The 27,153-nt window shown below is 37.9% G+C and overlaps 7 protein-coding genes across 32 annotated transcripts; 2 read left to right on the top strand and 5 right to left on the bottom strand.

Moving 5' to 3' along the window:
* On the bottom strand, window positions 1–977 carry LOC9304176 (ethylene-responsive transcription factor ERF039). Its single transcript, XM_021016511.1, has one exon. The coding sequence runs from the start codon at window positions 770–772 to the stop codon at window positions 233–235; it is 540 nt and encodes a 179-aa protein (XP_020872170.1). The 5' UTR covers window positions 773–977; the 3' UTR covers window positions 1–232.
* A 3,910-nt stretch (window positions 978–4,887) lies between these two features.
* On the bottom strand, window positions 4,888–9,085 carry LOC9304175 (peroxisomal acyl-coenzyme A oxidase 1). The gene is made up of 14 exons (XM_021017494.1): window positions 8,719–9,085; window positions 8,480–8,588; window positions 8,332–8,393; window positions 8,025–8,234; window positions 7,845–7,932; window positions 7,599–7,761; window positions 7,276–7,474; window positions 6,832–7,029; window positions 6,536–6,667; window positions 6,046–6,166; window positions 5,824–5,934; window positions 5,667–5,736; window positions 5,391–5,574; window positions 4,888–5,315 (listed from the first exon to the last, which is right to left on the bottom strand). The coding sequence occupies exons 1-14, from the start codon at window positions 8,854–8,856 to the stop codon at window positions 5,106–5,108; spliced, it is 1,995 nt and encodes a 664-aa protein (XP_020873153.1). The 5' UTR covers window positions 8,857–9,085; the 3' UTR covers window positions 4,888–5,105.
* Window positions 9,086–9,966: 881 nt separating this feature from the next.
* Window positions 9,967–12,495, bottom strand: LOC9304174 (2-oxoglutarate-Fe(II) type oxidoreductase). 3 transcript variants are annotated; one of them, XM_021018385.1, is made up of 11 exons: window positions 12,342–12,495; window positions 11,916–12,108; window positions 11,765–11,845; window positions 11,628–11,679; window positions 11,169–11,290; window positions 10,888–10,988; window positions 10,743–10,801; window positions 10,612–10,668; window positions 10,506–10,530; window positions 10,321–10,400; window positions 9,971–10,180 (listed from the first exon to the last, which is right to left on the bottom strand). In XM_021018385.1, exons 1-11 carry the CDS (start codon window positions 12,483–12,485, stop codon window positions 10,114–10,116), a joined length of 981 nt encoding a protein of 326 aa, XP_020874044.1. In that variant the 5' UTR covers window positions 12,486–12,495; the 3' UTR covers window positions 9,971–10,113. The 3 variants fall into 3 exon arrangements, 2 of the variants coding, with proteins under 2 accessions (XP_020874044.1, XP_020874043.1); XM_021018384.1 differs by having other exon boundaries at window positions 10,485–10,530; window positions 12,342–12,494; XR_002330513.1 differs by lacking the exons at window positions 10,506–10,530; window positions 10,612–10,668 and having other exon boundaries at window positions 9,967–10,180.
* A 457-nt stretch (window positions 12,496–12,952) lies between these two features.
* Window positions 12,953–14,772, bottom strand: LOC9304173 (putative pentatricopeptide repeat-containing protein At1g43010). Its single transcript, XM_002868055.2, has 2 exons — window positions 14,441–14,772; window positions 12,953–14,322 (listed from the first exon to the last, which is right to left on the bottom strand). Exons 1-2 carry the CDS (start codon window positions 14,702–14,704, stop codon window positions 13,099–13,101), a joined length of 1,488 nt encoding a protein of 495 aa, XP_002868101.1. The 5' UTR covers window positions 14,705–14,772; the 3' UTR covers window positions 12,953–13,098.
* Window positions 14,773–15,469: 697 nt separating this feature from the next.
* Window positions 15,470–19,949, top strand: LOC110226211. Its single transcript, XM_021016982.1, has 4 exons — window positions 15,470–15,700; window positions 15,773–17,922; window positions 19,582–19,654; window positions 19,734–19,949. The coding sequence occupies exons 1-4, from the start codon at window positions 15,470–15,472 to the stop codon at window positions 19,947–19,949; spliced, it is 2,670 nt and encodes an 889-aa protein (XP_020872641.1).
* A 594-nt stretch (window positions 19,950–20,543) lies between these two features.
* LOC110226486 lies at window positions 20,544–23,149 on the top strand. 24 transcript variants are annotated; one of them, XM_021018388.1, is made up of 8 exons: window positions 20,544–20,878; window positions 21,085–21,180; window positions 21,267–21,495; window positions 21,568–21,660; window positions 21,731–21,798; window positions 21,957–22,014; window positions 22,517–22,757; window positions 22,857–23,149. In XM_021018388.1, the coding sequence occupies exons 3-7, from the start codon at window positions 21,482–21,484 to the stop codon at window positions 22,602–22,604; spliced, it is 321 nt and encodes a 106-aa protein (XP_020874047.1). In that variant the 5' UTR covers window positions 20,544–20,878; window positions 21,085–21,180; window positions 21,267–21,481; the 3' UTR covers window positions 22,605–22,757; window positions 22,857–23,149. The 24 variants fall into 24 exon arrangements, 2 of the variants coding, with proteins under 2 accessions (XP_020874047.1, XP_020874046.1); XR_002330528.1 differs by having other exon boundaries at window positions 20,548–20,878; window positions 21,267–21,660; window positions 21,760–21,798; window positions 22,107–22,757; XR_002330525.1 differs by adding an exon at window positions 22,107–22,187 and having other exon boundaries at window positions 20,552–20,878; window positions 21,267–21,660; window positions 21,731–22,014.
* Window positions 23,150–24,034: 885 nt separating this feature from the next.
* LOC9304172 (2-oxoglutarate-Fe(II) type oxidoreductase) lies at window positions 24,035–26,929 on the bottom strand. Its single transcript, XM_021018386.1, has 11 exons — window positions 26,796–26,929; window positions 26,517–26,709; window positions 26,292–26,372; window positions 25,731–25,782; window positions 25,431–25,555; window positions 25,192–25,292; window positions 25,044–25,102; window positions 24,903–24,959; window positions 24,766–24,811; window positions 24,598–24,677; window positions 24,035–24,312 (listed from the first exon to the last, which is right to left on the bottom strand). The coding sequence occupies exons 1-11, from the start codon at window positions 26,871–26,873 to the stop codon at window positions 24,234–24,236; spliced, it is 951 nt and encodes a 316-aa protein (XP_020874045.1). The 5' UTR covers window positions 26,874–26,929; the 3' UTR covers window positions 24,035–24,233.
* Between the last annotated feature and the right edge of the window lie 224 nt (window positions 26,930–27,153).

The raw sequence follows: 27,153 nt of genomic DNA, 5'->3' as shown, positions 1-27,153 counted from the left end.
AATGAAAACTTTTTGGTAATTACGTACGTATTTATACAAAAAAAAGAAATTAAATAACCTGTACTTACTTACACATCACACATTCGGAAACTTTTTACTCACACGTACAAAAAGAAATTTCCCAACAGAGACAAAAAAAAAAGAAAAAAAAAGAAGTGGTGCAAAACGACACCGTCTTCTTATTTACCGGGAAAACCACCAGAAAATTCATTCGCTGGCAAGAATTTGCCTTCTAATAATTTTCCAAGAAGAAAGGATCTTCGTACGGAAACGAGTCCCAGAATCCATCGTTTTTGTTGTGATCATTCACGTCAAGCAAAAGATCAGGGAGATCGGAAAAAGCGTCGTCAGCGACTGGAGATGACGTCACGGTGCTAGACGGAGACTCCGGTGCTTTCCAGTCAACGGCAGCTGCCGCTGCGGCGGCTTCTTGAATATCTTTAGGGTCGGCGCTTGCCGGTCTCGGCAAATGGTAAGCTAGCTCCGGGAAATTAAGGTGAGCAGAGCCGCCCTTGATGGCTAAAGCCGCCACGTCGTGTGCACGCGCCGCCATCTCCGGCGTAGAGAAAGTACCGAGCCAGATTCTTGATTTCTTTCTTGGTTCTCTAATTTCAGACACCCATTTTCCCCATTGTCTCATTCTGACCCCACGAAAATTTGGTTGCTTAGAAACACCTTTTTGCTCATTGTTAGTCTTCGAAATCTTTCCGGTTCTCTCCGGTATCGGTGACCGGAGGTTACGTTGTGATCCGTGAGAAGAAGAGTCTTGCATCTAAAGAAATTTAATGTAACGAGAGAGAATTTTTGGTGGGAAGATAAAAAATAAAAATGTTTTTTCTTTTGTATTTTGGAGTGTGAGAGTATGAATAGTTTTGAGGAGAAGAGATTGGTTTTGCTTCTTTCTAATATATACATCCAAATACGATGCAATTATTCTTGTGTGTATGTTTTTTCTTTTATGTATAAATCAAATATTAAAAGCTAAAAAAAGACTTGACTACATTAAGATTTTGTCCTTTTTTTCTTTTTGTTTTTACTTGCAATGATATTTACTTTACTTTATATTTGTGTAAAATAATATTACCTCCGTTTCAAAATATAAGGCGTTTTAGCTAAAAGCACGCCGATTAAGGAGATTTACTTTTTAAAAGTTCAGCCAATCATAAAAGAGACTGCATAATAGAAATAATCATAATATTAAAGTAATATATATTTGCATAGAAACTTGAAAACGACTTATATTGTGAAACAAAAAAGTTTCTCCAAAACGTCTTATATTTTGAAACGGAGGGAGTATAGTATTCACTAATTTAGACCTGAATTGGACACTTGTTCGTTTGTAACATTCTATTGTATTGATTTTTCAAAAAAAAAACATTCTAGTGTACTGTTGTCACTCGTTTCTTTTAAATCGTCTAAGGCCTTCCAAATTTAAATATATATGTACTTGAAATAGGCCAAAATTGTATTTAAATTTAATTGTTCTGTTTCGGTTTGAACCAATTTTTATATAATATAGGTTTAATAAAACTTTAAACGGTCTAATTTAAATTAGAATAACTAGACTACTGAACCAGAATATTTCACCTTGGAATATAATAGATATTTCTTTAAAGTTCTGACATATGCTTTGGCCATCATTTCATTGAAGTTTGAAATATCTATTTTAGAGTAGATCCACCATTTTCTACATGTGGATATAACTTCAGATCTATTTGGTTTTTCCTGTTTGTAGACATACATTTTCACAGAACAGTACGAGTAGATTTTAGGAAAAAAAATTATATTCAATTGTAACTTGTGGGCCCTTATCTGCATTTATTTTACTTTTTACAATTTTATTCTAATTTCCATCTTTTGTTTTTTTTCCCAAAAATGTTATATCTTCGGGTTTCTGACCATGACCCATGTCTGCCTACAAAGCTAACCCACGTTTTTCACTTGGATTAAGTTTGACAAAGACAAGATTAATATTAATTCATATTCAAATGAATTATGTGTGGTCGTCATAAAATACTCAACCTTTATTTCATTTCTTAAGATTATTTGGTAGACATATTACTGAATCTGCAAAGTGTCCTCACTGTGAGACTGAGGAATCAGTTCTCCATCTTATCTTCCATTGTCCTTTTGCACAGAAGATTTGGTCACTTGCCCCTTTCAAGAATGCTTTGAACCTTGATGGTATAAACTCTGTTCAAGATGGAATTTACCTGGCGAATAAACTTGTTTGTCTGCCTCCCACAGGAATCGGAGCGGGTCCTTTGTTCCCATGGCTGATCTGGACTATCTGGACTTCTCCGAAGAAGAAGCTTTACAGATTGCTATGACTCGGGCAAAGGAGTGGCAAAGCGCTCAACCCACCAATCCAATTGGTACAGCCAATCATCAGATCTCTACCCTGTATAGGCCATCCCTCTCAGGCAAAACCTGTTTCACAGACGCCTCCTGGAAAGATGGCAAGGCTGGACTGGGATGGATCTGCAAAGATGAACTGGATCGAATAACCTTCGAAGGAGCTGCATCCTCGTCAACAATTGGCTCTCCTTTGATTGCCGAAGCAATGGCAACTCTTACTGCTGTCGGAGCTGCAATTGAATCGGACATCAAAACCATCTCTTTCGCTTCTGACTCTCAAACCATTGTCAAAGCAATCAATCAGAAGCTCCAAGTGAAGGAGCTTCATGGGATTCTCCACGATATCCTTTCTCTATCTATGTCTTTCGATGTGTGTAATTTTCTTTTCGTACCTCGCAATCTCAATCGCCAAGCTGATGCGCTGGCCAAAGAGGCTCTTTCCCTTTGTACTGCAACCTAAATTCTGATTTAATTGAGTAGTTTGCCCAAAAAAAAAAAAAAGATTATTTGGTAGACTGCACATATATTTATAGTTTGAAGCACGGATTCACTGACCGGAGCATCTTTTAGGACAAACAAAACGATAATTTTCCGAAACGAGACACTATATATAGTATTTAACAACGGTCAGTCAAAATTTTGTATTTGGACGTTTGCTTAATAGAAGGATTATGTTTTGCACATTTGCGAATATACGTACCTAAATAATTGCCGAAGTTTTTTCTTAAATATTATAGAACTTAAAGATTAAGCATTTTAGTAAAGAAATTGAGTCGAAAGGTTGCTATGGACGACACACGTACGCAGGCCCGTCTCTACCCCTAGGCAAGATAGACAAATGTCAAGGATCCAATATTAGTTTCAAAAAATTTCTTAAAAAAAAAGGTCCAAAATATTAAAAAAGAAAATTAAAGAGCTTTTAATTTTTTTTTAGTTTTGGCATAGATCTTATTATATATTGAGAGAGTACTGCATGTACGCAAAAGGACGTAAACACATGTAGTGTATATCAGTATATGTACAAAGTATGATGTCGAAAATGTATACATTATCATTTAGAGGGAGCAAGTTACGTATTAGTTTATCGTGGGGCCCATTTGAAAGTATAAACAACCTAATGTTACATAATTAATACATGTATATGTTAAAATAAAAAATAGAAAATGTTTTACATAAAAGTGAAAAGACTATAGATATATGGTGATTATTCAGTAGTAAACAACTTGAGTGAATTTTGTTATGAAATCCAGAATTGTTTTACTGTAAATTGTTTGTAGTGTTTCTGTTCAGATATTAATTGTTTATGTTGACCAATAATATTTATTTAAGATAAAATCTCATAATATATAGATTAATACAACTTTTGAAACTCCTTAAGTTTTCTAAAACAGTTGGTTGATAAAGGGGATTGATTACAACCAAAACATTAGTTTGCACTATATTAATTTACCTACCGAATTCGGTTATTAAATGCTTAATTAATATAAAGGTTTGGAAGTCTTATGTCGGAAAATGATGCTAATTGAAACAAAGCACAATCCTGAAAACTTCATATGCATGTTTCATTTCTTCTTCTTATGACGCATTACATTGAAATTGTGGGTTAACTCCCAAAGCAATCAAAGAACCAACAAACCATTGTTTATTACTTTGCCGAAGAAAATTATTTTTGGTGAAAGTTTGATGGGAAAATAATAGAAAAAAACAGGCTTCTTTTAATTACAAACCACTGTTTATATTACAGCTTAACTACATTAAAAAAAAAATCAAATAAGTTAATGGTTATTTAAACTATTCAGCCGTATGATAAAGAGTTGAATAAATGATTTTTCTACAATGAGTTACATGAGAATTTCTAAAATAAAAACTTTGCCGAAGTAACCCTATTACAAATATAATTTTTGCGAAAGCAGTCAAGAGAAAAATGTCATTATGACATATTAACCTAACCAGAAACATCCCTAAAATTGAACTATATAGTATATACATACGAAGATTACAAATATGTATCCTTCTCAGAGTAGAAAGTAGAAACGATCAATTGGACAGATCCGATGTCAAGTTGATGCTTCATGGGTGAGTGATGGTAATACCTCAGGTCTTGGTTTCGTGCTCGACGCTCCATCAGGACGGCTTCTTGGATCAAGAGGTAAAACACGATTGCCCTCCCCGCTTCATTCTGAACTAGAGTCCCTTTTATGGGCTATGGAGTATGTGATACATCATGAATTTGAATCAGTTTACTTTGAAACGGATTGCACGGATGTGATAAAAGTCGTAGAGGAAGAAGACCCGTGGCCAGTCTTTGAAACAGAAATTGAGTCCTTTAATCTCATGCATAATCGTTTTAGATGTTTTTCGATTTCTCATATTTCTAGAAACTTAAATATCCGAGCCGACACCCTTGCGAAAAGTGCTCGATCTCGTGATGCTATTTTTTTCCATGTATCTTATCAGGTTCCGGAGTGGTTGGCTATCGATGCCAATTTTTTCGAACCAGCTTAATAATATATGGAGCCTTTTACCATAAAAAAAAAAAAGAAACGATCAATTTATTAATGTTGCATTGAATACGAAAAATAGTACTAACATTCAGCCATAAGACGACCTTACATTAACTATTACATTGCTACATATAAATAAGGGCATCACCAGTTTTTAAACCGCAACTTTATTCAAAGCGAGAAGAAGAAGAAGAAGCAAGTCAAATGTGATTAACCATATCGAGTATCAAGTAAGAAAACTCTTCAGAGCCTAGCGGTACGAAGTTGCTGCTTAAGCACAGGTCGAAGGTATTCATGGTACCCATCAGGAACCACAGAGTCGTTCAATGGATCCTTCCACGCTTCCTCAAAGAGCTTTGGGTACACATTACCGTCATAACGGCCCAGCACCGAGTTCAAGTAATGGTCTGTGTAATTGAAGGCGTCCACAAGTGCAACCGCATTAGGACGGACCTAAAAGAAGAAACAAATAGATGTTAAAACTTAGCTTAACAAGGAATCAAATGCAGAGATAGAGAGAGGAAGAACCTGAGAGTATAAGGAACGGAGCTGGTCGTTAGCAAGAGAGGCTTGTTTGGGAGTGATGGAGTTAGTGGAGAGGAAATCACCGAGATATTTGTGAAGGAGATAAAGCGCGTAAATGTAACACAGATTATTCAGCTGTTTCTTCACTCCTTTGCCTCCTATGTCTTGCTCTAGTTTCGCTATGAACCTAACCGAGACAAAGTTGGCAAAATTTAGGAGCTGACATTGCGAGAATCATTAACTTGTTTGATAAGTGTAAATGGTGAAGAAGAAGATTACTTGGAAACAACAATCAATTGGCAATGAGCAATAGCGGCCTCAACCAAATCAGCCAAGAGCTCTTGAAATCCTGCAGACAGGAAGAATTTGTGTGTCGTTTGGCTTATGAGCTGACATGGCAATCAATTGTTCTGGATTCATGGAGTTAGAAGCGTACCTTGTTCCTGATTCTCAAACTTGCTGAGATTTTTGGCACAAGTAACAGCCATTCTCAGAGCCCTTGCTTCAAAAGCTTCCAGTACCGCATCAGGGTTTAACCAATCCTCAGCTACATAAATAAAACCAACTTCATCATTAACTCAGGAATTATATTGAGAAAAGATCATTAGTTTGTTAATGTAGCAGGAAGAAGAAAAATATATATAAATTGAAAACTCACCCTTTTGAACACCAGAGCGACATTGCAAAAGATGTGCTGCCCGGCCCATATAAGCAGTTGTGCCAACAGGTACCTTTCCAGATCCCAGCTGGGCGACTGTCTTCATGAGGAATCGAGCAACCTATCAACACAAGTTTGAACAATAGCGTGAATGGTTATTCTTATTGTTATTGTTAAAAACACTGGCGAAACAACAATGAACCAAAACTATAAAAGCAGTCAAATGTGTGTTTACATATCAATCAGAAAAAAAAAAATCAAATTGCACGTGACAAAAGCCAAAACATATGAAACAGGAAAAATTGACAAAAACCTGCAAATAACCATATCTAAGAAAGTAAAAATTCAAAATACGAAACAATATTAAATCAAGAACTCACAGCCAAAAGTCCAGAGAGACATAAGATAACGAGCCACATGCTAAGAAATCTATTTGAGCTGACAGAATTATTCTAGTAAGTGAGAATAGCTTGCAGTTGATGATAAATACCTGTAATTGCAGCACAACATTGTCTCCTTCGTATGTGCAGGCAGGAACATATACAGCAAACAGCTCGGGGAGCCCACTGCACCACAAGTAGCCGTGTCCACCACATAACTTACGACATTCTTCAATGGCATCCTGCACCCAATAGTACCCTTAAGCTGACTTTCAATTCTAAATACACCTCCAAAACAATGTCAACGAGGGAACAAACTTTCCAACATGTGAGCGGTTGGACCCTCAGAGAGACGAAACCAATCAGTCTAGTCTAGTGAGTATAAAGAATCAGGTCTGGAACTTACCGCAGTGGCTGTGGTGGTGAGAGACTTCAACCCTGCAGTGCATGCATGAGCCTCAGGCAAAGTTGCGAAATCACTAGCCGCAAGTCTTTCAGTTACATCCGTGTACAGCCATTTTAGCCACTCTCCAACAAATCGAAATGCATATGCAGATGCTAGCAGAGGAAATAGCCGGTTCTGCTGAGTTTTATAATCAATCACCTGTTACAACAACATGCAGAAATATATTACATTCCCTTTTCTAGCCAACGTTAATGAGAGTTAAAAAAAAACTATAAAAAGCCATGTCGAAGAAAAACAGTTCAGCAGGAACTTACAGACAAATTTGGCTAAAACCGCAAAATATACAAGCAGAGTTTTCAAGGTAAAATATACTTTGAAATTTGTTATGATCCAACATCAATAGGTGTAAACAACCATGCACATGAAATGGGTTTGAATAAGTACCTGTGTCTCAATGCCACCATTATGTGCGCCAAACTGCCTCCGCACTGCGCTGTACCTTGTAGCTATGCAAACTGCTCGAGATAGTGCAATTGAAGCATCTGCTACAATTGCTTGTCTCACATACACCATAGTACCATATACCAGCTGCTTTGGAACATCCGATGGAACATATTTTCCTTCCCTTGTAACTTTTGACAGCCTGAAACGTTTTGAAAGAGGAGAAATATGGAACCATAAGCCCGCATTTAAGCACAAGCAATTTCCTCTAGAATTACATCGTGAATGTTTATTAAATTCAGACCAGAAAGGCAAAGAGAGAGGACCTCATGAGCATTTGATCTCTAGGAATACGAACATGATCAAACATAAGAAACCCGTTGTCCATTGAATTATATGCTCCATTTCCCATCTTCGTCCCGATATCACCAACAGTTATATTCGGAAGAGGAGAATGGTCTTCTAAGCTGCGCAGTTGCACAATGAAACCTGGAAGAGAAAGTTTAAGAAACCAATACCCAAGCAAGAAAAATTGAACAAAAAAAATACTGGAAACTTTTCCCGGTACATACCATGGATACCATAGTCCTTTCCGTTAGTTATGAGACGAGCGTAAACAACAGCATGGGTAGAAACTTTTCCCAAACCACCAGGCCACCACTATTCAACAATCAAGACAGATGAAAATCTTTACACAACTAAGGGAGACTGTGCATAATAATACTCAATCAAAGCCTTTTCGGTCTACTCACTTTGGATGCAGTCTGAGTTGGAGTATGAATTACAAACTCATCAGTCTTGGGATCAAATGTGGCGGTTGTCTCCAGTCCTTGAACATTTGAGCCATGACCAAGCTCAGTCTGTGCATAACACCCAATAATCTGCATCTTACTCGCCAGCGACAACCACTTCTTCTGCTGCTCCTCTGTGCCCTGCCCCTTAATAGCAGGCACAAACATTCCCTAGAGCAAAGAGACACAAAAAAAAAACATGAATAAAAGAATCAAAATTCTGTCTCTAGAAGAGTCTATCTATCGATAAATGAGACGCAGGAAGTACCCAATGCAGATCCACATAAGCAGGCTGATCGATAAAGTGCCTCAATCTTCCTGCTTCTTCCTCTGTAACCAACAACAAATGGAAGAGCACAATAATAAGACGTAATACGAAAAAACTTGAAACCAAGGTGCGTGAGAACAATCCATACCATTGAGACGAAGCTCGATAATCCTCTTAAACGCATGAGCACATTTTCGCAACGTGCTCTTAAACAGCTCCTTCCTACTCAACCGAGCTCTATTGCTTTTCTCAAATACCTATACAAAGAAGATAACGAAATTCACAAATCTAACACAGACCTAATCCTATTCCCTCGCCGCATAAACATTTCCCGTAATCCAAACGAAAATCAGAACAAAAATCAACGAGAATTAAGAAGAAACTCACCGGATCGCTGGCAACGAGGCGGGCAATTCGATCGGAAACCTCAAAAGCGTGGCGGGAACCAGCCCAGACGATCTTCATCTCCTCGACGTCGAACTCCGCTTTGTTTCTCTCATCGGCAAGGTGATCAACTCCTTCCATTGATTCGTAAATTCAAAATCCAGTAGCTAAACACTAAAAAACTTTCCCGAGAAAACTCTCAGAGATGATTTTTTCTATCTCTAAGAAGAAGGAAAAAAACAAGCCCAGAAAACAGAGCGAGGAAACGATGGCCAATGTCTCACTCTACCGATTTAATTGCAGAGTAGTTGGGAGAAAAATTAAGCTTTTATTTCGGAGATAAAAGAAGAGAAATACAAATTGATTTAAAATAGACTCTCTTTTTTTTCTTTCTATAATTGAAATATTTTGGGTTTATCTCTTTCTCAGATCCAGCTCCGACACTGATAAAACCCACGTGGAAAATGGATAAATGTTTAATATTGGATTATATTCCAAATATACGTAATTATTATTCAACGATTGATGACTAAAAAATTAAACTATTGGCAAAAAAACCTTGCAAGTATGTAATAATATCATTTTTTTCCCTCATATGGAATAAATATACACATTTATTTGACTAACAAAAAAGGAATATCAATGTATAGAAATTTTATATGTGGTAAGAAAAGATATTTGACTAATAAAAGTATGTTGTATTTGTAATTTCTGTACTAAAATAAAATAAAAAATACCGTAAAATCAGACGTGTAATAAAAATTTTAATTCGGCTGTATGAAAAAAAAAATGAATGCATGCATCTAAAGGACATGTTTATAAAAAGAAGATAAAACAATTAGATTGAAGATAAGATAATGTTTTGTTTTCTAATGTTTAAAATAGTATATTGTTGCAAACTTGCATGTATAGTTGCGTTATGCATATTTCCAATAGAAAAAAAAAAAACTTAAAATGTTTACACAAAATGAATTTTCCATAGATATTAAGCATTTTGTTTTTTTGTCTCCGTCAAACGCATTAGCTTGTCAACTGTATTTCCATCAAAGTATAGTTAAGTAATTAGACTTGTATACACTATAGTATTATACTCAAAAAAAAAAAAAAAAAAAAAAAACTATAGTATTATATTTATAACTCGTACAATGTTGTCTTTTTGAATTAAAACATTAATCTCGCTATACACCACAAAAAAACTTGCCACGTGTACAAGTTTGGTCCAAACACGTAATCTCCCATTCAAGTTCCACGGGTTTTAAGCGTGTCTATCTTTGAGAGTTTTTGACTAATCATTTTCAAAGTTCCATAAGTTCCTTGATATTCACTAATTAAACATTATAGTAGGTTGAAGTTTGAACTTTGAACACTATTGTTTCTTACATTTCGTAACAAAAACATCTACGAAGTGGCGTATGTTAGCCTGAAACGCTCCTTTATATAGTCGCCGGCGAGGATAGGCGGGAATCTGCACCGATGGAAATAAATCTTTATGAGAAAAGGACTCAATTTTTATTCTATTACACTTCAAGACCAAAAGATTTTAAAAACGTGTAATATGCCCCTCCTCACACCCTAAAATTGGATTTAAGATTCAAGAAGACATACCTTGGGGGACAAGTTTCGCTGCAACAACTCTCCAAGCATTTCACATTACAATCTGGATTGGGATCTAAGAAGAACACCACCTACAAAAACTTCTCCTTTAATTAATTACCAAAACTTTATCAGTTTGTATAGAAATTAGAAAGAAAGAAACAAGACAAAGCTACCGAGTAACGTTCTTTTCCTACCGGCATCACTCTGTGCAATGTAGACCTAAACCCATTACAAGAAAATACCAAATGTGAAGAAACGCAGAAAACACATTCTCGCCTAAGTAAATTGATTTAAGTTTACCGGAACAATCCATTGGTCCATCTCTCCATCATATCACCAATGTTGACGATAAACTCCCTACGGTTACAAGTCCCCGGATTTCAACAATTATTTCTAATCATAATCTTGTAACCAAAAAAAGCTAGACTTACCCTTTAATTGCAGGGACATCTTCCCAAGTGTGTGGTTGTTTCGATTTGTCTCTACAAACCTAAGAGTTCAGTTCACAGACGGTGTAAGAACATAACTAAAGGAAGAGTATGACAAGAACTACAAGAGAAATCCAGAGATATTTACCTGAAGTCCTGGAACTCCATCAGTCAAAAGAAGAGTGACCATTCCATAATCTGAGTGAGCTGAGGCACCATATGTTTCAACATCTGAAGAAATCACTTCACCTATAACCATAACAGGTGCAGAGATCAAAACCTGACTCGAACTCCTGGAATGTGGCTTAATTTTCCACTGATTCACATATGTAAAGATAAATATTCCTTTCATATGTTAAGATCTAACTATGACGAGAGTTCATTAAGGTTAATATCAATCCAACCAGAATTTGATGTACATAGAGACACCTGGATAGCGTAAGAGGCGAACAACTGCTGTAGGATCATTCAAGGCCCCAACTTTTTCGAAGAAGTCCTCTTCTAAATCCAATGCCAAGGCAATCAAGCCGAGCAATTTTCTACCCACGGACCTTAAAGCAGCAATGCAAACACACAACTAGCAAGTTAATCCAGGAAAGTAATGAGATATAAAAAAATAGAAAACCCTCATGAAACAGCGTACTCTTCCTATTATTTGTAACCTGAAAAGAATTTATTTCAATAACGCACAGGCACCTAAGATTGTTCATTTGTACTACCGATGTAATTGGCTACAATAGACTATATTTATCCCTACCATCAAGGTTCAAATCTAACAGTTATAATGAACTTGAAACCTATTTTCAACTGAGGATATATAGAGAAGACAGGTATGAAGTTTTATTCTGAGATTCACTTTGCAGAAGAAAGAAAAGAGCAGGTGCTTACAGGACATTCTTGTAGTAGCATTCCATGGTTTGCCTCCATGATGGCAAGATACCTTTAACATACACATAACCCTTGAGAGATAGAGACAAAAAGTTTGAGATCAAAACCGATTACCGAAACAGGTAGAAAGAAATTACCTTCCGAAGGCCATTGATTTGGGTAACGTTGAGCGAGAACACCTTTCAAAGAACCAAAATAGAAACTTTCCTTGGAATCACCTAACAAGGAAAGATCAACTTTTTACACTAACTCAGCAAGAAAACAAGCCACATGTGCAAAAATGCTAACCTATTGAGCTCAAGGACGGGTCAAGTTTCTCAGCATACAATGGAGTATAACCGAGCAAATCACGGCGGAGTAAAGCCATCTTTTCCTCTAGTGGGAGATTAAAGAAGCCTTTGCTCTCCTTGAAAACCCTTTCCACTAATTCTTCAGAGATTCCATGATTCTTGACATAGAAGAATCCATGTTCAAGACATGCCTTATAAAAATAACAAAACAAACATTTCATCAGCAATCATAGAGACATGTATGTCTCAAACTAAATTAGTATACACAAAGACCTCCTTCAAATCAATAACGCAGACCAAAATTCATATACTCAACAAAAAGATAAAACAATCTTCGTCAATTGATGGTACAGGTACGAGTCCTATCATCACTTACTAGTAGAGAATCAGAATACAAAAAAGTAACAGAGAGGTGAAGAAGAACCTGACGAATCAATTGAGCGGTGGAGATTTTTCCCGGCGAAGAAAGGTCGATGATCGGAAGTAGAAGCGACGTTCCCATTTCTCCTAATAGTCTCTCTGTTTCGAAACTGAATTTGCTCTGATCGTTTTGACTCATAGGGACCATACGACGGTGCTTGCAATTATGAAATGGTAAATTACGAAATGTAAAAAAATTTGCTAATGTTGAAGTGGGCTCTAATGGGCTATTGAATCTCATATCACAGATTAAGCCCACATTGGCCATAGGCTGAATATCATTCATATATCATCATAATATTGGAGGGTTTATGACTTTATGTAAGAGATAAGAGATGTCAATTCACCTAAATTTGATAGCAAATTAATAACTAGTCCTTCCTTTTTCCGAGTGATGTTCTCATTATTCTATGCATTTAATATTATTGGTTGAATAATTTTTTTTAGTAAGTAAATAATATTTTAATTAATATAAAAAAGACAAGAAAAAATGTTATTTTAATATATAGTTTCTTAATTGGTGTGTCAAAGTCAAAACATTAAACATCAATTAAAATGAAACAAAGTGAGTTTTCTTTAAGCCTTACTAATAACAACAGAAAATACTAACTCGCATATATCTTTGTATTTGTATTCTCTTTTGCTACATAAAAGAAAATTAGATAAACTAAAACTTTGTAGGATCATAAACCATTATCCTAAACCCTAAAGAAAAACTAAAATGTACAAGAAAAAGTTTGGTGAAAAGTGAAAACACAAACCTATTTACGAACGAACAAAAAATAATATAACATAGGATTGTCCTTTAAGATCCGCACCTTCCAATATGATGTTGGGGGATGTTGTTGAATGAGCCACTCATTCCAAGCTACATTGATTACTAGAGCACCAACAATGACGGCCAAAATTGCAACAATCAACCCCACCAACATACCAATCTGCCCAAGTTTGATTAAAGATTCTTTTAACTTGTGTAAACGCATCCCAAACCTCTTCTTCTTAATGAACGTTACCATCTCCTTAACCTTCGCTTCCCTCGCCTCCAGTAAGATCAAGGGTTCTTTCAACTTCTTTTGTCTAATCGACTTTACCATTTGCTCAACCTTCAACTTCAATCCCATGACAACAATCACCCTCCTTATAAAGATCAAACGTTCTTTTATCTTCTTTAAATGCATCTCATATCTCTTCTTTCTAATAGACTTTACCATTTGGTCAATATTTATTTCCATGCCTTCAGCGTAATACCGGGAAAGCAGTAAACTCGGTATGCTCATATCCAGCTTCGGTCCTTCCGGTTTCCACTCTTCATATATCTTCTCTGCTCCTTGTACATTGTCCAGCTTTAACAAAGAGCTAAGAACTGTTCGATATCCATTATCATTCACCTTTGTTTCTTTCTTGTACTCATCCCAAAGACGGTACACTTCTTTTTCACTCCCTGCCACGTTACCATACATCTCTATCGCCTTTTCTATCGAACCAGATCTAAGGTAAGCCTTTGCCATTGCAACGATGGTACCTCCCTCTAGTTTGATTCCTTGCTCATCAACCCACGTTTTAAACGTCTCCATCGCTTTTATCTTGCATGTGTCCGCGTATACCCTCAAAACATTGTTCACCGTGGGACTGTCACACTCCACCTTGGTTTCTTGCATCTCACGTACAAGCTTCTCGACCATATCTAGTTTTTGGAGCTGACCGTAGAGAGAAATCATCGAGTTGAAGGGTGAAGGTTTCAAGAGGAATCCAAGCTCTCTCATCTTCTCAAACGTGGCCTCAGCTTTATCTAATGTATTCTCAGATTTCGTGTAAGAGCTCAAAAGAGTGGCGTAGACAAAATAATCCGTCATGTTCTTAGGAATGCTTTTGAAGAACTTCTCGGCTTCTTCCAAGCCAAGAACATTCTCAACAAGATGAAGCCGAGCTGAATAATCTTCTGGAACAATATCAAAAACCTTTTGTTCACCCATCCACTCCGATGCCTAATAATAATACATTACAAAATATCAAATCTCCTTACTACACGAGACTCTTAAGAATATATGTCACATTTTTATACCAAAATTAACAAAAGTAGTCTATAATGGATATTGGAAAAACCTCAAGAGCTTTAGAAAATTGATTGGAGCCACGGAGATTCTTGATGAAGCCTCTGAGGTCAGACGGCTTCACTTGATGCCCTTGTTTCTGCCATGACGCTAACATTGGAGTGATGTGTGCATTTTGATTTGAATTTGTCACGATCCGACTAGGCAAATTTTGATCCGCAGCCGATACGGTTCCGTATGAGCGAAACAAACAACTCCTGTTACTGTGAGCGAGAATACGTCTCGCGTGTTGTTGAAGAATCTGTGTCTTGCACATTTCTGACGATTGGGAGAAGATTTAGGGTTTACGTGATTTAGTTTTATTGTTGGTTCGTGAGGGTTAAGTCAATAAATAATAAGTCAATTTTTGGCGTGTTAAACAATCTTTTATTTAATCTACCAAAAATAAATAAATATAGTATATATTTAACAAACAATGGAGTGAATTTATAAATGGGCTTTGCTTTGTTTCAAATCTTTTTTGCCTTTGTTCTAAATTAATCCGTATAACATTGTAACAATTTGCTCAAACATTCCTATTATAACTGGCGATGAAATTTGCCTTGTCAAGAATTCGCAAATTCACAACGGTTCTGACTTCTGTGGGAAAGTGATGCAGCGCATCCTCTGCAACAATCGGGCCTCGTGACAGACTCCTTCGTGGGCTGACCACTCTCGGCCCATTCTTCTTCTATTTGTTTTCTCATTCTGTTTTGTCAAGGATATACTCAAATCCTTTCTAGACTACTTCTCTTGATTCTCTTTATCTCGTTGGCTTTATCTCTTATTTGTTATAAGTAGTCGATCTCGACTCACGTTGTAGATCATCTTGGTTTTATTGAATTCAGTTATTAAAGAGCTTTTAGCCCTGAGAAGAGGATTCTCACCCCTATTACTTAAACGTTAAGCGTTTCTAGTAAGATCCAAGTTCGATATCGTCTTCTCCAGGAGACTTCAATTTCGTGCTTGTTACATAGCTTCCGCCTCTCTATCAGTTGGTATCAGATTCTTGTCTTTCCTGGATTTGAATTCTGTATCAATCATGCCTCCTCCTAAGCACGAAGGAGAGAAGATCCCAGACAACAACATCGATTGGAAAGAGTTTCATGAAACTCTACTCTCATCTCAAGCCGCTATGCAAGCATCACAAGCAGCGCTGCAAACTTCCATTCAAGAGCTGAGTCAAGTGTTGATCCGACATCTTGGGGGAGGTAATCAAGCGCCGCCACCAGCAGCCATCATCAACACACCAGCAAACCAAAACAACCAGCAGGTCATCGTTGACGGTGGCCAGCAACACAATCCGTAACAGCAACAACTTCCCTTAGCACTTGAATACCCACAGCAACACGAGCTCGCACGTTTCAGACAACAGGAGCAGCGACAACATGACACACGTTGGGAGACTGGTTTTAAAGTGGACATACCAGAATTCGTCGGAGGGATCCGTGGCGATTCACTTCTGGATTGGTTGGTAGCTGTTGAAGAAGTGTTGGAGTTTAAAGGTGTACCAAATAATCGGAGGGTTTCACTCGTTGCAACATGTTTTCGGGGACACGCAGCGTCTTGGTGGCAACAACTCAAGTCATCACGAGCTCGCGCCGGGAAAGAACCAATCCGTTCATGGGATAAGCTCAAGAAAAAGTTACGGGACACCTTCCTTCCACACAATTACGACCGTACTGTGTATAATCGTCTACAGAATTTGCGTCAAGGAGCACGTTCCGTTGAGGAGTATGCGGAGGAATTTTACCTCTTGGCCACCCGCAATGACATTTATGACAGCGAAGTTCAAATGGTTTCACGATTTATTGGTGGATTGAGATCTCAAATTCAGAACGCCCTGGCCCAATTTGACCCATCCACAGTCGCAGAAGCTCATAGGCGTGCCTCATCTTTCGAGCAACAATTTCGCACAGCCTCAAACTCCTCCTTCTCTCGATCCCGCAACACAGACCAGAAACCCACCACCACGAGTGTGACATCGCGCGATACAACAGAGCAAGGAAATACGAGTACAACTCACACCACCAAAGAAGAAGAGCCTGCTTTGCGCCGTTCCACTCGTCCTAATGCTCTAAGGTGTTATTCCTGCGGAGAACCAGGTCATCGACAAACCGCCTGCCCCAACCAAGCCCGACGTGGGCTCCTTATTGAAGATGGTAAGGTGATAGACGAAGATCCTGACTATGATTCACTAGAAGATGAAGGAACAGAAGAGCCTATCACGACACTTGCTACTCCAGGAGATACAGGTCGTGTGCTAGTGTCACGTTTCTTGTGTTTGACTCCACAACAACGAGAAGAACACTGGCTACGCACCAATATTTTTCGTTCGACTTGTACCGTCAAAGGCCGCGTTTGTACCTTTGTCATCGATTCGGGAAGCTGTCGTAATATTATTGCGGAGGAAGCAGCCCGCAAGCTAGGCCTGCCTTTTGAAGCGCACCCCACAGCCTACTCAATCACATGGCTGCAAGAAGGCGTTTCATTTCGTGTGTCTCATCGGACCCTTGTTCCTTTCTCTATTGGCCCATTCTACAAAGACAGGATGTATTTTGACATCGCACAAATGAACGTGAGCCACTTAATTTTGGGGAGGCCATGGGAATATGATCGCAAAATCATTCACGATGGAGCCGCCAACACCTATGACTTCCTTTGGGAAACTCACAAAATCCTGCTGCTACCATCACCGGACACTCCCTTAGTGCCTCACGCAACACCGCCGCCCGAAAAATCACCACCACCTCCAAAAACACTGACAGCTACGGGTCATCATGGTGGCACCATTCTCTGTTCTTTTTCTACTTTTGAAAAGGAATTACAACAAGAAGGCTTCGCCTTAGCCGTCCTCACTTCGTCACCAAAACCAGCCACCCCGCAAACCCCTAGTTTGTTTGATGGTGTCCTCACGGAATTCACAGACGTGTTCCCTCATGAACTACCACAAGAATTGCCTCCTCTCCGTGACATTCAACACCACATTGACCTCGTTCCCGGTGCTACACTACCAAATCGACCTCACTACCGCATGAGTCCACAAGAACATGATGAGCTCCACCGACAAGTAGAAGAACTTCTTAGCAAGGGCCATGTACGTGAAAGCCTCAGCCCGTGCGCCGTGCCCGCTCTTCTCATTCCAAAAAAAGACGGAACATGGCGTATGTGCGTTGATAGCCGTGCCATCAACAAAATCACAGTCCATTACCGCTTTCCTATTCCTCGGTTAGACGATCTATTAGACCAGATTGGGAAGGCATCTATCTTCACTAAGATCGACTTAAAGAGTGGCTACCATCAAATACGGATTAGTCCTGGGGATGAATGGAAGACCGCTTTCAAGACCCGTGAGGGACTGTTTGAATGGTTGGTAATGCCGTTTGGACTCTCCAATGCTCCGAGTACGTTCATGCGTGTGATGAATCAAGCCCTCCGACCGTTTATTGGAAAATTCGTCGTCGTGTACTTTGACGACATACTCATCTTCAGCTCTTCCGGCGACGAAACGAGACTCACCTCCGATCCGTTTTAACTGTTCTCCGAAATGAAAAATTATTCGCAGCCCGTCACAAGTGTGAATTTGGAGTCAAGCAAGTTCTCTTTTTGGGTTACATTATTTCTGACAAAGGGTTATCCGTAGATGAATCCAAGATTGAAGCTGTTCGTTCTTGGCCAGTACCACGCACAGTGACGGAAGTACGCAGTTTTCACGGTCTCGCTTCCTTTTATCGCCGTTTCGTCCACCATTTCAGCAGCATTGTCGCCCCTATCACGGACTGCATACGTGATGGGAAGTTCTCATGGACACCGGAGGCTGATGAGGCGTTTACACTCATCAAACACAAGCTCACGACAGCCCCCATTTTGGTCCTTCCCGATTTTTCCTTGACCTTTGAGCTACATTGTGATGCCTCTAAGCTAGGAATTGGCGCGGTGCTTAGTCAAGCAGGCCGGTCGCATATTACAGCGAAAAATTATCGGGAGCACGTGGCCGCTATAGCACTTACGACGTGGAGTTTTATGCAATTGTTCAAGCAATCAAGCATTGGAGACATTATTTGGTTCACCGCGACTTCGTTCTTTTCACGGATCATGATGCACTGCGTCATCTTGATAGTCAAGCGAAGGTTTCATCAAGACATGCCTCCTGGATCGCCTTCCTACAACAATTCACTTTCTCCATAAAACACCAATCCGGCAAAACAAATCGAGTAGCTGATGCATTAAGTCGTCGACACACGCTTTTGACGACCATACACGCATCCGTTAAGGGCTTTGCAACGTTTGCGGATCTCTACAAGACTAACCCTTTTTTCTCACGAATCCTCCAAGACGCGGAAAACAACCTCACGGACGATTTTTCACTTCAAGATGGGTTCCTTTTCAAGGGTTTACGGATTTGTGTCCCTGAAGGCAGCTGGCGCCTTCAAATAATCAGTGAGCTCCATAACGAAGGACACGTTGGTCGAGACCAGACATTACAGTTAGTATCAACATCTTACTTCTGGCCAACCTTAAGACGCGATGTTGAACGTTTTGTGGAACGTTGTAGAGTTTGTCAAATGGCTAAAGGAAAAGCATCCAACGCCGGTCTTTATCTTCCATTACCAATCCCGACACAACCATGGACCGATGTGAGTATGGATTTCATTTTAGGGCTGCCTCGCACTCAACGTGGGAATGATTCGATTTTCGTCGTGGTGGATCGTTTTTCGAAAATGGCTCATTTCATTCCTTGTAAGAAGACCACAGATGCTATCACGGTGGCTTCACTATTTTTCAAGGAAATTTATCGCTTGCATGGATTACCTACATCCATTGTCTCGGATAGGGACACACGATTCCTAAGCCATTTTTGGCGATCTTTGTGGAAGCTCTTAAGAACAAGCTTGGATATGAGTTCCGCTTATCATCCACAAACCGACGGCCAAACCGAAGTCACTAATCGTGCTCTCGGAGATTTGCTGCGCTGTTTAGTAGGGGATAACATCAAGAGTTGGGATGCCAAGCTTTGTCAAGCGGAGTTTGCTCATAACCATGCATTTAACCGTAGTGTTGGGTTTTCTCCATTTCGGGTTGTCTATGGGTTTATTCCGCGCTGCCCATTGGACCTTACAACACTCCCCGATCAAACTCGCCTACATGGGCAAGCTTTGGACTTCGTGGAGGAACTTCAGCAAGTTCATACGGAAGCTCAAGCCAATCTGGAGGCTGCGGCGACCAAGTACAAAGAAGCGGCTGATTCGAAACGTCGGGAGCTGATTTTTAATCCTGGCGACTTGGTGTGGGTTGTCTTAACGAAGGACCGCTTTCCTCTCTGTGAATACAATAAGCTTAAGTCACGAAAAATTGGTCCACTTGAAGTGGTGGAACGGATTAACGCCAACGCGTATCGTGTCAAGCTTCCTCCTCATCTGCGAACATCGGACGTTTTTAATGTGAAGTATTTGTCTCCGTTTCGCGGCGACAACGACACTCTGGGTTCGTGGTCGAACCCCCTCTCACCCGGAGGGACCTGATGCAGCGCATCCTCTGCAACAATCGGGCCTCGTGACAGACTCCTTCGTGGGCTGACCACTCTCGGCCCATTCTTCTTCTATTTGTTTTCTCATTCTGTTTTGTCAAGGATATACTCAAATCCTTTCTAGACTACTTCTCTTGATTCTCTTTATCTCGTTGGCTTTATCTCTTATTTGTTATAAGTAGTCGATCTCGACTCACGTTGTAGATCATCTTGGTTTTATTGAATTCAGTTATTAAAGAGCTTTTAGCCCTGAGAAGAGGATTCTCACCCCTATTACTTAAACGTTAAGCGTTTCTAGTAAGATCCAAGTTCGATATCGTCTTCTCCAGGAGACTTCGATTTCGTGCTTGTTACATAGCTTCCGCCTCTCTATCAGAAAGGAATCTCACACTACAAGAAATATCTACATTGATAGCATAAGAGGATAGCTCATTTTTCGTAACTGCTATGATAGATAACTTTTATTTTTGATTACGATATAATAGCACTAAAATCACGCTAAGTAAGAACATCACCAAATCAGAAGCTAAAATCACTTATTCCGCTAATATTTTGGTGAAAATTTCACTTAAGCGCCAAAAATAATTTCAGATCTAAAACTTTTAAGTGTCATGGTGTATAGCCAAAGCAAATAATAAACTTATTTTCTCTCAATGATAAAACATAAAAAAAAAAAAACCCCAAATCGAAAACCTCTGTCTCTTCAACTCCGACTCCACCACCGTAAAGCTCTTCGCCGACCTCATTTCATGTCCATTCCATCCTTATCCTTCATCCTCCAGCTTGGTTCACATGGTCGATTCCTCCGATACAGATAACACCAATCGGGACACGGATCTAGATCGAGATCGAGAGGCCACCAAGTTTGTTTCTGAATCGTCACGAGGTTTGTTTCATGGTGAGCTAGAGGTCTTCGCTTCTCAGGTATAGAGTTTCTGTTATTTCCTTTCTTGAATCTGTTGTTTTGCGGTTTTGATTCTCAGAATTTCATGAATTCGTGTGAAATATTCTTCCAAATCTGTATCTTGAATTATCGTCATGGTGTTGTAGTACTGAAGTAGAATTATTTTTTGTATCTTCTTAAAGCTTCTCAGACATGTACAAATATTGAATTGGGCTGAATTTTGCAGTGTTTGGGAATAATGTTCCTGGAGAGAAGAAGTATGGTGGTTTCTTTTTCTTTTTCTTCTCTTGCTTCTTCTCTGGCCACAAACTACTCTTTCATGGTAAGATTTGTGAACTAAGAAAATGTCTTTGTCTATTTGTTTTTCTCAGTTATGCAGATTAATTAATCAATCTCTTCTTGGTGTAGGTTCTGAATTCTTACCTCTTGATATTGAGAAAAATCGTAAGCTTACTTTGTCTTAGTTTTGGTATATGTGTAAAAAGGCTACTGCCATGGCTATTAACCGGATTTTGAATCAAACACAGCTTACATGAAAAATCATATGTTGGTTTCATCGGAAATGAGGATTGTTGTTGTTTTGCCTTTGTTATAGGGTGAATGAATCTTTTGACGCTAGAGAAATGGAGTATGTGCGGTTAGTATCCTCTGTTTGTTGGATATATATGGTGAGATCACATTTGTTTTGAACTTGTATTCTTTTGGTAAGTTGTGAAGAAGAGAGAGATGGAACCTTAGGAGTCTCTAGAAGTGACGCAGTCAAGGCTCTCTCCTACTCCGTTTCTTACTTTGCCTCAGTCAGGTTCGTCGAATTCTTTCTCGTAGCTTTCAACTTGTTTATCTTTTAAGAGAATAAGTTTTTGTTGCCTCAGTCAGGTTTGGTTTTATCTCTTAACTTCAGATGGTCCATTGAGCTATAAGTTTTCGTTGCATCAGTCAGGTTTGGTTTGATTGTACACCCCTAGATCTATTGGGTTATATCAATTTCTATCACTCTTTGTCGCTTTAGATCTTATCCCCAAATTCTTCTTCTTCTTAAAAGCTTTTGGGTTAGATTTTGTTAGGTTTTGATTGATTTGGGTTGGATTTATTTCTTAGAAGCTTTTGACCGGAGTGGAGTGGTGTATGTTCTGATGAACCTTTTCATGCCCTTAAGGTGTTCGACGAATTGCCTCATTATTGGCTGGCTTGTTTCTTAATTGTTTTGTGTTGATTTTGGTTTTGTGGTGTTGCTCTTGAACCTTTCAGGTGCTTACGATTCTTGTCACTAACCTATAGAAGAGTAGAGTAGAGTTCTGGTTTATCTTTGATGGGGTTTTGTTTCTTACCGTAAGTGAAGATGTTTCCAACTAGATCTTACTTTTGCATCTTTGGGATGGGTGTTTTTCCCCAGTCTAGAAATAAGTAATTTTCTGCTTAAGTTTTTGTTGGATTTCTTATCTCTTTTCCTTAATTTATGAAAGGTTGTGACTTTAGCAGTTTGATTAAACATATCTAAATGGGTATTGATTTGTTGATAGTTTAGAGAAAAGTCTTTGACTTTTAGCAGTTTCATTGAACAAGTCTATATGTAACTGAGTTTTATTACAATTCATGATTGGATTTCTGATTTTGTTGAAAGAAAGTAATGAGTTTTAAACTTAATTTGGTGCTTGTAGCTCTTCTGTGAAGAAATACTCATTGGATGCTCCTCTACGTCAACCTCTTTTAAGTTATCTCTCCTCAAGCACAAAGCTTTTACTCTAGAGGTTGGTTTGTGATTCATGTATTTTTGTGAGGCTTCTATGAACAGATTTCTGAGGTCATGGAGTTTAGATGTTTCATATTTGTTATGAGGAGTGCACTTATAGTTGTCTCTGCATTCAGATAATTGTGTTCACCAAAAACCCCAATCGAAGGGTACTTGTCTCTATTCAATGATTTCTTATATTTGATTCGTTGGATATTGAGATGTCTTATAGATAACTTGACTGCTTATTACCTTATTCATGGCTGCAGGAAGATGAAAATTAAGAATTTGCAAAGTCTACGGGTATCAAGAGCTTTGTAAGGAACTACTCTCGGAACAACTGTGTACTTGAGTTCGTGAACGTTTATGAGCCAACCATTTGGATGTATCTAGGAAAGCTACGATTTTTCTACCACAGTCGGCTTTGAAATCTATATTTTCTGTTATTAGTAATGTAAGTTAGTATAAGAATTGGTATAATATTATGTATTACTTGTTTTGGGTAATGTAATATTGTTATTGTTTATGTTGATGATTTATGGAATATAAATTTATTGATAAATCTAATTTAATAAATTCTGTAAAATATAAAATAGAAAAATTATATAAATCGAAATAACAAAATAGCAAAATAAGTGTTACGACACAATATAACAAAACATCGATTAAAAATGTTATAAAACAATATAAAGCAACACTAAATATATGCTACAAGAAAGTATTTTAAAACAATTGATTAGTGCTATAATAGAACGGCCTATAATAGCATTCGGAAAAAATGCTATTGTATATGGGAGGTCTACCATAACAGGGGCATAACATAGCGTTTATGAAATCGCTATTAATGACATTTAATAGCTCTTCTCTCATGCTAACAATGTAGATATTTCTTGTAGTGTCAATAACTTACTACATGATTCAATGTTTCTGTGTTATGTTTATTTCATAGGCTTAATCGGTTGAGTCGGTTCATGTGCTATGTACATGCAAGTCTTTAGATTGGCAAATATTTGTAAACTTTTTGGACCTGCAAAGTCTTTATAATATCAAAATAGGTTACACACTGAGTTATTAATTGACATTTCATTAACATTGATATCAACTTTAAGAAAGACTAAGAACAAGAAGACAAATTATTGAGTTTAACAATGAGATTGAGAGGAAAGAAAGATCGAGAAGAAGACGAGAAGATGAAGTAGCGAAGGAAGAAGATTTTGTTTTTCTTCCTTTATCGCATGAAGCCATGAAGATGAAATATCAGTTTGCTTAACTTAGCAGACTTATTACTATCGTAAAGTGACGCACAATTGGTCTGCCTTTGCTAGGTTGGGAAATTTTGGTTTCAAAACATACCAATAATGGCTGAAGTATTAGCTGGAGAATGTTTATACAGTGACAGTGTCATTTCATTCATCACACTCTAAGAATTCTTATGAAAAGCAAGACAAGTCATGAACAAATTATTTTTAATTAATGTGGAATCATGTCTACAATTAATACATTTATTGATCGAAAATACACCTTACAAGATACAGTTTCAAGTTTTCAGTGTTTTATCACCTTTTGGTATTATGTCATGTCCAAGCAAAAGTGAACACTCAAACATTTGACACATGTCTTATTTAAGAAAATCTGGAGCTAGCTTCTCAGTCGGAACCGGAGTACGAGGCGAGGGTTTGACTGAATCGCTCGTGGAAATAGTCTTTGGCCCGGACCGGTGGAAACCTGAGGGCAAATCAACCTTTTTGGTTTTCCAATAAGATACCAAAACTTTCAAGTTATCACAAAATCACCCCCAGCATGATGGATGAAAACAGTCAGACTCAAAACTCAAAAGCTTATATAACATGAGACAACAAATTGACAAATCAACCTTTTTGGTTTTCCGATAAAAGACCAAAACATTTAACTTACACAAAATTACACATGATGAATTATGAAAACAGTCAAACTTAAAATTTTACAATTTTATAACATGAGACAACAAAAATAATGAGAGTTGTTACATACCTGGGAGGAGATGTTTCACTACAACAGCTCTCCAAGCACTCTACAACACAGTTTGGGTCTGGATCGACAAATACAGCAACCTTCAAAATAATTAAACCGACAAGTTTATGTCACGATAATGATGATGATTAGTAAAACAGATACTAATTCAAACAAATTGTACCGTACCGAATAACGTTCTTTTCCCACTGACACCACTCTATGCATTGTTGATCTAAAAATCAAGAAGCACTATTAAATCAAAATATCACCTTATAAATGAAATTGTAAATTAACTAGAAAGTATGGATCTTATTTTTTGGTACCGGAAAAGACCATTAGTCCATCTTTCCATAAGGTCGCCGATGTTGACAACAAAAGTCCTGTGGATTTACACAAAGTTCTCATAAGTTTTAGGCCTTAACTGCAAATAGTGTCAATCAAAAGCATATGTTTATATAACTTACCCTTTAATTCCAACGACATCTTCCCAAACTTTTGGTTCTTTATCTTTATCTCTACAAACCTTTTATTACGTAAACATTAATTGTTATAAGAAGTAGAAGAATACAAAAGAAGAAATTCTCAGTTTTAAAACGATTATGAGATGAATACTTGAAGCCCTGCAACTCCATCAGTTGCAAGAAGAGTTATCATTCCAAAATCTGAATGAGCAGAGGCACCACATGTTTCTTCTCCAGATGAATTCAACTCTCCTATAATAATGTGACAAAGAGGGAATCTAAGAGTAAAGTAAAGAAACTAACAGTGATTTTTTCTTATATAACAGCTTCTAAATATTAATGTCTCTAATCAATCCCCAAAATGCTATAAGTTTTTGGTGAATTAAAGACCTGGATAACGTAAGAGACGAACAACTGCTGCTTGATCATTGAAGGCTCCTACTTTTTCAAAGAAGTTTCCCTCCAAATTCAATGCCAAAGCCACTAGGCCAAGCAATTTCTTACCGACAATATCCCTAAGATGCAACAAAGAGCATTAAGCACAAACCAAAAACGATCCAATATACGAGAAGGAAACAACAATGGCATCATGACAGTTTTTTGCGTAGCCATTTGTTTTAACCACGCGGTTTCAAACTTGAGCCTAGTTTCAAAGGTAAGCAGATGTAGAGCAAGTTTCCTTCTACTTACATGACAGTTTTATAGTAGCATTCCATGGTTGGCCTCCAAAGCGGCAAAAGCTCTACAAACATCCAGAACCATAAGATAGATGATCAACATAAACTGAAGAAAGAATTAGTATTTGATAGAAACAAGTACAACACAAAGACTTTATTACTTCTTGCTATATTGGTTTTATTGTGGGTTATTATCCATGAAAACTCAGACCAATCCATCCGGTTTAGACATGTAAACTAACGACCTAAACTCTAGTACTTTTTTTGGTTAAATCTTAGAAACCGTACTTTTTTTACTCGTTAAAATTCATGATCTAGCTGGTTTCCCATTAAGTTATGATGATACTGTATGTTGAATCGACGATCCGGAAAATCCGGGTTGGTTTCCCATTTCGTATTAAAAAACAATATCTTATAATATGTCTCAAGAGTAAGTAACACGAGCTCCATTATCAAATTCCTCACTTTCTTTGTAAATTGTAATCCCACACTGTCACCATTTATTAAATAAAGTATATCATGATTCATGAATCTATATTATATTCTTAAAAAAATATTATGCAACAAACTTTACCTTCAAGAGGCCACTCATTAGGGTAAAGTTGTCCCAAAACACCTTCTGAAGATCCAAAAGTGAACATCTCCTTGGAATCACCTTTTATAAGAAACACTTCATTTGATTACACAATTTTCCTTTTCTACTAACCAAAATGGTAGAAATTGTTATAACATGAATCTTGGTCGTTGACAAATCAAGCAATTAATTTTCATGGCCTATAATATATATATAACTAAGAACCTTTGGAGTTGGCAGAGGATTCGTGTTTCTCGTCGTATAACGGTGAGTATCCACGAAAACCACGACGAGCCATCACCATCTTCTCATCAAGGGGAAGAGAGAATAGTTTCTTGCTCTCCATTAACACTCCTTCCATCATCTCTTCCGGAACGCCATGATTCGTAAGATAGAAGAATCCATGATCCAAGCAAGCCTAAGAAATTGAAAATAATCACCAAAATATCACTCTAAAACTCTATTATTTGAAGCCGACATTTGTACAAGAAGAAGAAGAAGAACCTGACGAATCAATCGGGAAGTAGAGAGCTTCTCCGGCGAAGAAAGATCGATGATCGGAAGTTTCAGAGCTGTTCCCATTATTTCTTCTTATCCTTATTAAAATTCATATGGATTTCTTTCATCTCGCTTGTGTTTTCTTTTTAAGCAGCTGTATGCACTTGTCAGACTATGTCGGTACGACGTCGTTGTAATTTTATTTCTTGACTTTGGGCCCGGGTTTTCATATACTGGGCTTTAGTCCACGTTGTTATCATTTTAGCCCTCATTTTAGCTCAAACAATCGAATGTGTGATTTGAGTTATTTAAAAGAAAAACAGTAAACATATGAAAGTCATAAGAAAATCGAAATAATTATAAA

Source organism: Arabidopsis lyrata, assembly GCF_000004255.2.
Source record: "Arabidopsis lyrata subsp. lyrata unplaced genomic scaffold ARALYscaffold_7, whole genome shotgun sequence".
In the NCBI taxonomy this organism is placed as follows: domain Eukaryota; kingdom Viridiplantae; phylum Streptophyta; class Magnoliopsida; order Brassicales; family Brassicaceae; genus Arabidopsis; species Arabidopsis lyrata.
The sequence above is the reverse complement of the archived record's forward strand: the minus strand, read 5'-3'. Positions and strand labels throughout refer to the sequence as shown.